Source organism: Schistocerca gregaria, chromosome 2 (genome assembly GCF_023897955.1).
Source record: "Schistocerca gregaria isolate iqSchGreg1 chromosome 2, iqSchGreg1.2, whole genome shotgun sequence".
NCBI lineage: Eukaryota > Metazoa > Arthropoda > Insecta > Orthoptera > Acrididae > Schistocerca > Schistocerca gregaria.
Window position 1 is genome coordinate 987818175 of NC_064921.1, and position 13370 is coordinate 987831544.

Here is a 13370-nt window from a genome sequence, read left to right on the forward strand (position 1 = left end):
TCTATCATCATGTTCTGAAATTATAGAGACATCCTACCTGAAATAGTATCTACCCCTTCTAAAGTGCTGTTCTGTCACCTGCCCAACCTCCACAACATCCTAGTCCATCCCTATGCCACTCCCAGTCCTTGCCACAAGGATCGTCTTCCTGTGGAAGACCCAGGTGCAAGACCTGCACAATCCACCCAGCCATCATTTCCTATTCCAGTCCTGTCACATGTTTGTCCTACCCCATCAGGGCCTGGGCCACCTGTGAAAGTAGCCATGTCATTTACCAACTCTGCTGCAACCATTGCACATCTTTTTATACTGTTATGACTACCAACCAGCTGTCCACCAGGATGAAAGGCTAGTGCTAAACTGCAGCCAAGAGCAGAGTGGATCACACTGTGGCAAAACACACAGCTTAACATCACACACTTTATTTCAATAGCTGCTTCACTACCTGAGCCATCTGGATCCTTCCCTCCACCACCAGCTTTTCTCAATTGCGCAATCTCTGCACCCATAATTATCCTGGCCTCAACCTATGGTTACACACAGTCTCTGTTCATTTTCCCCCCCACCTCCCTGTCCCACAACCTCCTGACGCTGTACCTGTTGGCATTCTAGTCCCGACACACACACTACCAGACAGTGTCTGTAGTGTGTCTCTCCCTCCACCTGTACACTACTCCTATTCCCCACCCCCTCCAGACTGTTGCTTGCACCCCACATGATAGTTGCATTCCGGCCTGAGATGATGGAGTTGGCAGCCATGTGTGCACGAGGTGTGTGTGTGTGTGTGTGTGTGTGTGTGTGTGTGTGTGTGTTTTCTGTGATGAAGGCTGTGGCCGAAAGCTTTATGAAAGTATCTTTTAATTGTACCAGTCTGCAACTTAATGTCTCTTCTTTACAGTAAGTAGCCATCTGACCTTTCTTACAATGTTAGTATTACTGGTAACTCATATCCATATTCCGCATAGTGTTTAATGCACTTTGGGGAAAATGAACATGTGCCGGGCACACAGCCAGTGATTCAAAAGGCACACTTCAGAGGGTCAGTATAACTTTGTAAAAAACCATGTAGATACTACTTTTGACATAGTGGGGTAGATAGCTTCAAGAATCAACTGTCCACTCTTCAGTTTGCAGACCTATGAAGAAGTGAAGTGCACGGCCACAATTCGGTGACATCTTACATTGCAGTTCTACCCTCTACACATGCCCCTTCACCCTGTTATGCCCCCATAATGCAATTTATTCCTTAACACAGCCCTACTGCACTTATACATGGTACCGATTTTAATATTTGTTCTTAACCTACTTCATTTAACAGTAAACAGTAATTTTATATTATATTAACAGAATCTTCCGTCGGTTCTTGGTAGAAAAACATTATAATAAATGAAAAGCACCAGTTTGCTTTTGATCTACAATATTACTTTTATTGTTAACTGCTTTTCGGCTTACAAGGCCATCTTCAGTAAATGTCTGAAGATGGCCTTGTAAGCCGAAAACCGGTAAATAATAAAAGTAATATTGTAGAACAAAAGCAAACTGGTGCTTTTCATTTAGTAATTTTATATCTTAAAACACTATTTATAATAATCCGCACTTCTGCATCTCCTGTATTGCGGAAACTTTTAGTCCTAAACAAAAAATGAATAGGACCTCTTTTGTGGAAAATTTAATGTAGTTTGATTTTATACTGGGAAACATATTTGTTACAAGCTGCTATTCAAGAAAAACATAAAAAAATTATCTTTAAACTCCCCCCATCCCACAAGTGAGGATTTTTGTTATGTTGTTACTTTTTCCCTCTTTGCGACCTGTTTGGTATTTGTTGATTGGGTTAATGTGCCAAAAGGTCTAATTTTTACTAACTTCGAAGTCACACTGTACAAGAACAACTTACAAAGAAATTCCTTTAGTGAGCAAGCAATGATGTTCTATTCTCACGACTAAGATTAGAAGAGGTTGCTGCTCAATAGCAAAGTTCATAATCGTCATCTAGGTCACACTTACAAGCCATATAACCTTTTCATGATGAACAAGTATGTCTGCCACTGGAGTTTGTTGAGCATATCTGTAATGCTCACTCTCTCTCTTCTATCAGTCCTACATGGTAAGGATATCAGACTGATGAACAATTTATGGTGACCCCTGCCATCAACTGTGGCAGCTTACTATGTTGTGTAGTTTTCTGCAATCAATGGTACTCAGGACACACTCTTTCCATTGTTACATGAGCAGTCTCTCTTCAACATAGTAAAACTATTTTCCTCAGGGGGATGCCTACAGCAGCACTAACTATCGTGCTGATAAGGATACTGTGCCTACATAATATATCAAACCGAAGAGAGTTTTAGTTCTGTTATATGTGAACGTATATCACACATCCATCAACTGCAGATGAGCGGCTGCCTTTTCTCCTTTATATCAATTAAACACAAAAAATGAATTTTTCTGGTATGTGTACTTACAGCATTGTCTGGATGGAAGATATAGGAAGCAGGAGAGTTGTCAACAATTACAACTTTTTGCAAATCACGTCCCAGTTTATTAAGATCTTTCACGTAATTGCCTCTATGAAACACACAAGACTCTCGAAATAATCTCGATCTGAAAACACCCCACCTATCCAGCAAGTCAGCCACAGGATCAGCATACTGAAAAAAAGAACACAGAGACAGTAAGGATAAATTAGATATTGGAAATTATGCACTATTTAAAAATCTCTATATATCTGCTTAATAACTGATAAACCAATTGCTAACACTGTACATGTTTTGTGTGTGTATATATTTTTATTAACAAATGTGACACTTCTTTGATATTACTTCAGTACAGTCTTCACATTGTATATAAAAAAAAAAAAAAAAAAAAGCCAGAACTTCATACTTTTTCTGAATTTTGATACCTTGAGTGTCTCAATCTATTGTGGTCTCTTAAACCACATTTTTTGTAATAAAATCTCCTGTATACAGACAGACAGACGAACAAATGTGGTCTCTGATCAATTAATGAATTGTCATACATGGGTCACTTGAAGGAAGCTTTCCTAGGATCCATAAACCTGCAGCCCCTGGTTTGGTTTAGCTACAATGAAGGTATCTCTGCCGTATGGACTCATAGTGAGGCTGACCTGTTAAAAATTCCTGGAAGCTCCAAATGCATTTTCCAATTCAATTTCACATCCTTTTCTGAATCACACGCCAATTTCCTTGATGTGGATCTTGTCCTCACCAAAGACAAGCTACACACTTCAACATACTAACAAACAACAGTAATTACATTCTGACAGTTGCCATCTTTTCAATGTCAAATGTTCCCTCCCACACAGCCTAAGTATTTGAGGCAAACATATTTTTTCAGATGCAAGCTCTTTACAGCAAAACACCCCCATTCTCACTTCAGCCTTCACTTGACATAAGTACCAGCCTTGTTCAAAAGCAGATTTGCCGGACCATCACATCTAATCCTGGTTCTGCTGATCCTTCCAAAAAACAACTAAGGAGTACACCACTTGAAACCCAGTATTATCCTGCTCTTTAATGTATTAATCAGCTACTCCAACAAGGACATGACCTCCTAAAATCATGCCCTGAATTGAGGTCCTTTCTGTCCAAGGTTTTGTCCGCCACTACCAGAATAGCTTTTCATCGGCTCCCCATCTCTGCAATAACATTGTCAGATCCTATCCTCCTTCTGCACTCATCACCCTACCCTACGGCTCCTGCCCCTATGACTGTCCCTGCTGCAAGACTTGCCCTACACATCAACAGCTGTACCAGCCTGGTAACTGGCAAAAAATGTGCTATCAAAGGGGCGAGTCACCTGTGAAATGACCCATCATATACCAGCTGTTATGTAAACACAGTCTGGTCTTTCAGATCGACATGATCACTACCAAATTATCAGTTAGGACAAATAGGCACAGGCAGAGGGTCTATACTGACAACACACAATATCCTGTTGCAGAGCATGCATTACAACATGCCAGTCCTGACCCTGGTGCCTGTTTCACCACATGTGCAATCTTCATTCTTCCTCCATACACCAGTTTCTCAGAACTCTCCAGATGGGAAATGGCACTACATGTCCTCGGTCCCAGTCACCACCTGGCCTTAATTTTTGTTAATTTATTTGGTCTCAGCATTTCTTCACAGTAACTATTCCTTTCTTCACTCTGTTTTAGTTTTCTACATCTTTCAATTTCTGACCTGTCTATTTTCCACTGCCCTCCTCCAACATCCATCACATACAATGCACTTATCTTTTCGTTCTTATTAACTCATGCGTGATATTTTAGCAGTAATTTCTGTCTTGCATATTAACCTACCTTCCACCTTTAAGCTTTTATTTTTTTTCCAATCATGCCCAGTGCAGTCCCCAACCATCAGTCTTTCCTTCTCATCCTGTCTGGTAAGTCTCCCTTGACCCATGGTCCTTCAGCTCTCTTGCTTCCCCTTCAACCCTTCTGCCAGAAGAAGGAGCCTTTTTTTTTTGGCTGCAGAAGCTTGCATACATAACACTTTTTATTTGTGTCTTCTTCTACTGCCACTTTTTTATCTATCCAATTATATTACATACTGAGAACTGTAACTTCATCTGTATTATTTTAACTTACAGAAAGGTTTTTGAAATACAATATTCTAAGGATAACTGCATCATAATGTGAATTTATTTAATGAAAGGTCAAAATCCTCCATCACCATGTCATGTGTATGTAGATGCAAGGGAGAAAATAAAGGTTTATGTACATAAGCACTCCAGAAATTATGCCAACCCAGACTACCAACTCTCTTGTTCATAAAGAAAGTGCACTTAGTGAAGCTTGATACTTTTGCAGAGAATCATTTTCATACATTACAGCAAACATGAGGACTGTGAAAGTATCATATAATCACACTTGTATGGAAATAATCACACGCAGCATTCAAAACATTTTTTCAAAAAAAAAAAAAAAAAAAAAAAAAAAAAAAAAAAAAAAAAAAAAAAAAAAAAAAGATGAATGTCCAAAATCAATAAAACCAATTGAAACAAAGTGGTATCGTCAGGAGTGCCCCAGAGAAGTGTGACAGGACCACTCTCATTCTCTACACACATAAATGATATGGTGGACAGGATGAACAGCAATTTGCGGCTGTTTGCTAACAACGCTGTGGTGTGTGGAAGGTGTCATCCTTGTGTCACTGTACAGGGATACAAAATGACTTACAGGCAGAGGTCCCAATGGTGGGATCGACTTTTTGAGACCATAGATTAAGGTCCCAGGTATCACATCTGCAACGATTCACTCTGGTGGGTCCTTGTGTGCGAGCAATTGATGACAATTTTTTTTTAGAATTTCGTGTTATGCTCTGCAACTTTAATAAAGAAACAATATACAAATTGGTTGCACAAAGGACGTGCGTTCAAATCTCATCAGGTGCTTTGAAATTTTTTATTTTTAAATCTTCATTGAAATTACTTTGATCATAATTTTTAATTCAGTTAACTGGTTTAAATATATATTTCTATTCCACTGTTCATCATTTTAATTACTGTTTAAGTTTTGCAATAGTTCTAATTTTTTCTTCCTGTAATTCTCTTTCCACTTTGAATCTTTGTGCATGCGATTTTGATTATTCCCATGTATTAACAAAGTTTTAATTTCTTCCATTTTATCATCCTACACTTTCATCCATGTTACTGCATTCATTATTTTTATTCCATCCGCATCTACATCTATACTCAGCAAACCACCGTGAAGTGCATATGTCCTATTTTACCAGTTATTAGGGTTTCTTCCATTCACATATGGAGTGTGGGAAGAATAATTGTCTGAATGTCTCTGTGCATTCTTTATTTATTCTAACCTTATCCTCAAGATCCCTAAGTGAGCAATGCATAGGGGGTTGTAGTATATTCCTAGTCATTATTTAAAGGCGGTTCTTGAAACTTTGTTAACAAGTTTTCTCTGGATAGTTTACATCTATCTTCTACAGTCTGCCAGTTCAGTTCCTACAGTATCTCTGTGACACTCTCCCACAGATCAATGCTGCCGTTCACTGTACGTATTTAGTATTCCATTAGTCCTATTTTGGACAGGTCCCCCACAATGAGTGATTTGTAAGCAATCTCATTTGTAAATTGATACCTCAACATCAAAGGTCTGATATTCCTCATTTTGTTTGAATTTTGTTTTAGGTATAATCCCTTCTTTGTTTAAAAACTTCATCTGCACTATTTCGGCAAGAATTCTACAAGAATTTATGTTTTAAATGTTTTTATGACAATTATCATCCAAGAAAATTACATTTATGACACCAATGCACAGTTAATATAAAAAGATTATTTTGTCTCTTGTTTTCCAACCAACAGAATGGCATTTTCAAATGTTTCAATTTTATGATAGATTAAAAAAATTAAATTCCCAAGCAGAAAGATTCCAATTGGAAAAAGAATGATGGGAGGGATAAATGAGAGAAACTGAAGAAATTAATAAGGCGATTAAAATGATGTGACAGAGGAATATACATAAAGAAAATATTTTCAAGCCAATTAATTGAACAAAAATAATGATCAAAACCATTTTTATAGAGATTTAAAAATACAAAAATCCAAAGCACTTAATGAGATTCGAATCCACAACTTCTTGTTTACGAGGCTTGTACTGTAGCCATTATGCTATGCATCCAAATTGTACAATGTTTCTTTTAGATCTGTGGAGCATCATGCAAAATTCCGAAATTTTTTTTTCACTGATTACTAGCAAATGAGTGCCAATTAGAGTGAATGGCTGCAGGCTGTGATACATGGGACCTTAACCTATGTACCATATAGATGGTTTCGGAAAAGTCGATCCCACCGCTGGGGAACTTGCCTTGTTAAGACAGAATTTCAAGTTGGTGGGATGAATGGCAGCTTGCTCTAAATGTTGAAAAATCTAAGTTAATCCAGAGAAGTAGGATAAACAATCCTGAAACAATCTAACACAGCATTAGCAATATGCTGCTTGACAAAGCCACATTGATTAAATACTAAATGGAATGTTGCAAAGTGATAACAAATGGAATGAGAATGTGAGGTTGGTAGTCAGGAAGACAAGTGTTTGAGTTTGTTTTATTGGGACAGTGTAGCTCACCCATAACGTAGATGGCATACAGAATACTAGTGCGACCCATTCTTGAAGACAGCTTTAGTGTTTCGGAAAGGAAGACACCAAACCAGTTGAGAGGTATGCCGATAGATATGTTACCGTTTGGTTCAATTAGTACATAAGTATTATGGAAAAGCTATGTGAACTGAAATAGGAATCACTGGATGGAAGTCGACACTGATTTCGAGGGGACTACTGTGGAAATTTAGAGAACTGGCATTTGACGCAGATTGCAAATTGATCCTGCTGTCACCAACATGTACTGTGTGTAAGGGCCATGAAGATAAGACGAGAGAATTAGGGCTCCATTGGAGGCTTATAGAGAGTCATATTCACCTCACACTATTTACGAGTGGAACAGGAAAGGAAATGACTAGTAGTGGTCCATGGTACTCTTTACCTTGTACGTATGGTGGCTTGCAGAGTATGTACGTAGATGTATAGTGCATTTAAAATTAGTTGTGACCTTTGATGTTTGGCTCAGTGGAGGGGACGTGATGGGTTTGCCCAAGTAAAACCAATGGCGAGCCAACTTTCTGTACCAGGCCACAGGCAGATTGGATGATATAGCGCCCTTGTTGTCATGCCATGGATACACAGTTTTATTTATTTATGTATTTACATGTCAAGTGCTGTAGTACCAAATCGAGGAGCAAATCTCCAAGGTACATAAAATTACAACATAAAAATAATAACAGATAAAAACAAAGTTATGCACAGGAAGTTGCGGGTGGGGTGGGGGGTGGGAAGAAGTGGTAAGACAGAAAATGGAGATGGCACAGTGCTACTACAGAATGGAGAAGTTAAAATAAGAGACTAAAGAATACAGACCACAGGTTATTGTATATGGATAGGCACAGATATCTGTTGACTGGAAAGCATGAGGTAATAAACAGATGATGAGAATACAAAGAAGAAAGGTAACCACAGGGAAGATAAAAATACTATTACATTACACAGCAGAACCTCATATTACTGAGACCACAATTCTGGAATTACAAAAGATCATTCAATGTTGGAAAATTACAAAGCACCTGAAAGAGAGGGACTCATCTATGAGTCCCTGTAGAAGAAAATTACTCTTCAAAAAAAAGATACATTATCACTGGTTTAATATGGCCCAGGAAAAAATCCCAAGAAAATGGATCCTTCAAATTATCCAGGCTACATAATCAGGGATTAAGATGTGCAGCTCCAATGACAGGATCTTTGCCTTGCAGGACGTAACATAAAATTCTGGGTGGTACTGGTATAACAGGCTAGTCTCATATTCAGAGGCAATTCTGAGAGAACACAGTGTGCTTTTACACGGGATACACCTACTACATACAAAGAACATTTTGCTTATAAATGATTTGGGATGTATGGCCATGAGCCAAGAAACTTTTTACTCTGACATTTCGTCAACATCTGTGCTGGACATCATCAGAGATGTTCCTGGTTTCACTGATAAACCATGACCATATAAATCAAAAGACTCACAAGAAACTGACTGATTGATTGGGGGAGGGGGCCAAACATCGAGGTCATCGGTCCCATTGGATTAGGGAAGGATGGGGTAGGAAGTTGGTCGTGCCTTTTCAAAGGAACCATCCTGGCATTTGCCTGAGGTGATTTATGGAAAGCATAGAAAACCAAAATCGGGATGGCCAGACATGGATTTGAAACATCATCCTCACTAATGCGAGTCCAGTGTGTTAATGACTGTGCTATCTTGCTCGGTCACAAGAAACTAAGATCTACAACAGAGTAGATATTCACACTGAGCCAACTGCATGAAAAAGCTTTGCATTAGAAGATTAAATGTGATGCAGTTTCACCCCCCTTATGACTTTGCAGCTCCTTTCTCTACACCCATAACGTGAAGGTGTTTCCCGATGTCCCCATGCCCAGTCTTTAGCCCTACACTGAGTTTAATCTGTCTCCTGCTCGAACACAGGATAAGAATTTCTCTTAAAACACGACTTTGGCGTTATTAGGTTGGCATATTTTTGTTTTTGGATCTTAAACTAATACCCTGCATGCTACCTACTGATCCAGCAATGTAGTTTAGTTTTGATTTACTATCACCTTCGTGAGGAGTGAACAGGTATGCTCCAACAGTCATCGTCACTCCAGTCCTGGCCAGTCTATTAACTACTTCACTGCCACTAATTCCTAAGTGAACATGGATCCACAGCAGGTTTGACCAGTTGCTTTCCCCTTGCACCACAAGTGCTTCATGGCATTTTGCAACAATCTTTAATCTCATTGGATGGGCTCATACAGATTGAAAAGCTTCTTGGCTGTGTGAATGAATGCAGATGCCACGATTCTTGTAGCACATACGTAGTGCGCACTCTAATAGCAAATATTTCTGCCAGGAATACTATGATCAGCTTCCCTAGAAGGATTTTACTCTAGTCTAGGCTGTACTCCATATAACCCAGCCCCAGCACCTTCACCTATTTTCGACCCGCCAATCTTTTTATGGTACCATGATTCATTCTTCCACTGTTAAACTGTTACCTTGAAATGTTTCTTAAAGCAGCTGGAAGTTAGTGTAGTCAGCTGGTACTTCCCCTATCATTCCTTATATTTAGCGTATTCACTATACTGATGTGGGATTTTGGATGTCCTAAAGATTTCTAGCTTTTAACCTGTATGCCCTTGCTGCTGCCTTCACTGAAACCCAAATCAGAGGGTATGCTACTACTTCCGCCTGTTATGGTTAGGCAGGCCAATTCCTGCCCTACGGAAGCCCCATAAATTATCACAGGTCTTATTACAGAGGTATCTATCCAGAGCACATTCGTTGGGTTTAGACACTACTTTTTACAACATGCCTTTCTAGTGCATGTGACAGCACCTTTCGCCTTAGAACATATATTCTTTATGTGGGGGGACCATGACAGTTTCACACCTAAGGTTATAGTTTGCGCACAAAATGCTGTGGGTGCTAGATGCGCAATTGGCTGGGGAAGCGTGGGGAATCTGGCAATGGCAGGGAGGTCGCTCAGAGCTCTATATGGAAAATGCCACTTGCTGGAGGGGTAAGCGCCATTCTAAACTGAGGCCAACAATCACTTTTTTGTAAAGTGTACACTTGCATGGCGACCATTCAAAAAGATCTACTGTCATCCCTGCTTCAGTTAGTATCTAAAAAGAATTCCGCCAAAAATTATTTTTGTCTGGCTTGTTAACCAATTGTAACTTTCAGAGAAGCATCACGATTGGCAAATTTTGAGTAAACCTACACATTTCTCTGTTTGCAATGTCAAAATTTGGTCCTTTTGCCAAAACACAGTGGAGTTTACACTGTCTCAAGTCACTAACATGTTGTGCACATACAATTGCGAGAGAATTCTGAAACAGTGGTTTATAAGTTTATTAAGTGAGGAACTGAGAAAAAATAAGGCCAGTAGCTTGTGAAAAAGCGCGTCCTTGGTACAAAAAAATGTGCAATGTCTTCACATATGTTGTTCCAAAAACCACAGCATTTCTCTTTTCACCAGCTATTGATAGCCTTTAAAAATTACATTCTTTCACCCAAAAGGTCTGTAGTTATTAGAATAACATGGAAGATTCTCTTCTCTTTGCTTGCTATCATTTTCCAAAATCTCATTTCGATAGCTGAAACCGTTCATGAAATATGAGGAATGTTGTGTATTTTCATTCTGTCTTTATCGCTGGTGCAGCGGGATCGCAAATGAGTGGGCTACATCAGATCAATTTTCTTGAGATTAGTGACAGACAGATACCTCCATCCAGGTCTAAAGGAAAATTATTTCATATGCAACAACATATTATGTAACTAAAAACAAAGATGTTGTAACTTACCAAACGAAAGCGTTGGTATGTTGATAGAGACACTAACTAACTAACAAACACACACACACACCACACACACACACACACACACACACACACACACACACACACACACACACACACACACACACAATTCAAGCTTTCGCAACCCACGGTTGCTTCGTCAGGAAAGAGGGAAGGAGAGGGAAAGACGAAAGGATGTGGGTTTTAAGGGAGAGGGTATGGAGTCATTCCAATCCTAGGAGCGGTATGACTCCTTACCCTCTCCCTTAAAACCCACATCCTTCCGTCTTTTCCCCTCCTTCCCTCTTTCCTGGTGAAGCAACCGTGGGTTGCGAAAGCTTGAATTTTGTGTGTGTGTGTGTGTGTGTGTGTGTGTGTGTGTGTGTGTGTGTTTGTGTTTGTTAGTGCCTCTATCAACACACCAATGGTTTCGTTTGGTAAGTTACATCATCTTTGTTTTTAGATATATTTTTCCCACGTGGAATGTTTCCCTCTATTATAAACATATTATATAATATGCACCAAACACAAAATCATAGAGATCTCTATTTTTCATTGCACACTTTTCCGAATTTTGCGCAGTGTCTTACTTTTCATGTAAATATCACAATGACTAAGACCATTAACAAAATGATGGGCACATCATCATGAACCTGACATATAAGCTATAAGTAACGCAAAAATGATTTTTTTTACTGAGTAGTTTCTGTAAAATCACTTGACAAAGACTGCACGTGCGCACCTTGATTCTGTCATCGTTGACCAGCCGGAAGGTGAACACTTATTTTGCCTCCCCTTCCAAACAGATGAATGACCATGCCTAGTACTTTGGACAAAAACTGGTCACTGTGCATCAGCCACCGTACCCTGTGAGAGCTATATACCTTGACACTTCACTACACCTCCCAATGGCAACAGACCCTGTTTCCCGCACCAGTTCTGCACAATGTTTACAGCGAAGTGTGCCACCGTTCTTATAGCGAAGTGTGCCACTGTTCTTATGGCACTTGCAAATTTTTCAGGTATTACTGTGACTAAATTGTCCACTTATCTTTTGTAAAAGTAAGGACTGCCTTGAGCACACTGGTTTTCAAAATAACATTAGAAGTAGCCATAAAAAAGCTTCAGATTCCAAGGTAAACAGTAGTAAAATCAGCATAGATTTCTGTATGTGATGACACTTATCACCAGAAAACCACCATTAGAGAGAATGGTCACTGAGCTGGAAGTAGCAGCACAATCACGAGAACTTGCGTTTAAAAAATATAAAACTAAGTACACACATTTCAAAACAAAGGTAAATAACAACCTTGATAGTCTCTCATATGTAGATTTCAACTTTGGCAAAATTAATGTCTTCCAGGATATTAACCAGCACCTCAAAGTCATTTTATAAAGTACTGATGAGGTCTGCTGCAGCCTGTAAGTGTGAGGTAAGGGCACTAATGCCGCTAGCATCTTAGAATGTGTGGTGGGAGAGGAGGAAGGACACCTATTGCGACATTCACAGAGATGGAACATCAATAATTACATAATTAAGAGTTTAGAGACTGCAAGGTTTTTAAAGAGCACAATAACATGGCTGAAATACCAAAAAAGGGTGCCAGAATGGAGACCAACTGGCAAACAGAGAGGAAAAACCCTAAAAGTTAAGGGAAAGTTGTGGAGGGAAGTATAAAAGCTAACACACACACACACACACACACACACACACACACACACACACACACACACACACACACCTGCCTTCTCCCTATATTGTATTCATTATAAGTTATTCACAACTATACGATCCACAAAGGGTTAAAATTTAATAAAAAGAAGACAAAGATGACCTATTTGTAATAGTACTGTATTTCGCATTAGAAGTTACTCAAATGACAACAATAACTCATGCCTTAAAAGTATGTCTCAAATTTCATAACATCACATTGCGGAATCACAAGCCTAAATTCTCAGAACCAGCTATGAGATAGACAGGTTTCCCTCAAAATTCCAGTTTAATGAATGAATCTATCTGAGAAATGTTCACTGTGCATAAAAACCACAAGGGTTGCAATTCGGAAAAAAAACTGTAAAAATTTTTGAAGGGTATTACATCTTTCTCAGCTTGCATGGTTTTCAATTTTGACTTAGGACATGGCATGTTTCTATTACTAGATAAACCCAGTTCTATGCAGCTGTTAATGCATGCTACTTCATTAGCACGCTCACCTTGGCCAAACTTGCAGTGAATAGTACACACTCGTAAAGTTCTCCCATCCTCTGAAGAAATTCGTCTACATATGGTCGTTTCAGGACATAAACTTGATGAACTGTTCCATCGATTTCCACCGGAACAACAAAGTCAGCATTGTTAATAGGCTGTAAAAAATAAAGCCAAATATGATTTTAATAGCAAAACACACACACACACACGGATAGACAGAGA

General features: G+C 39.1%; 1 protein-coding gene across 2 annotated transcripts in view; it reads right to left on the reverse strand.

Moving 5' to 3' along the window:
- LOC126335479 (phosphatase Herzog) overlaps positions 1–13370 on the reverse strand; it is a 56035-nt gene that overhangs the window by 23357 nt on the left and 19308 nt on the right. For both annotated transcript variants that reach the window (XM_049998798.1, XM_049998797.1), the window contains 2 exons: positions 13154–13303; positions 2466–2651 (listed from right to left, as the gene is read on the reverse strand). In XM_049998798.1, coding sequence (XP_049854755.1) covers positions 2466–2651; positions 13154–13303 — 336 coding nt within the window. The remainder of the gene's footprint in view (positions 1–2465; positions 2652–13153; positions 13304–13370) is intronic.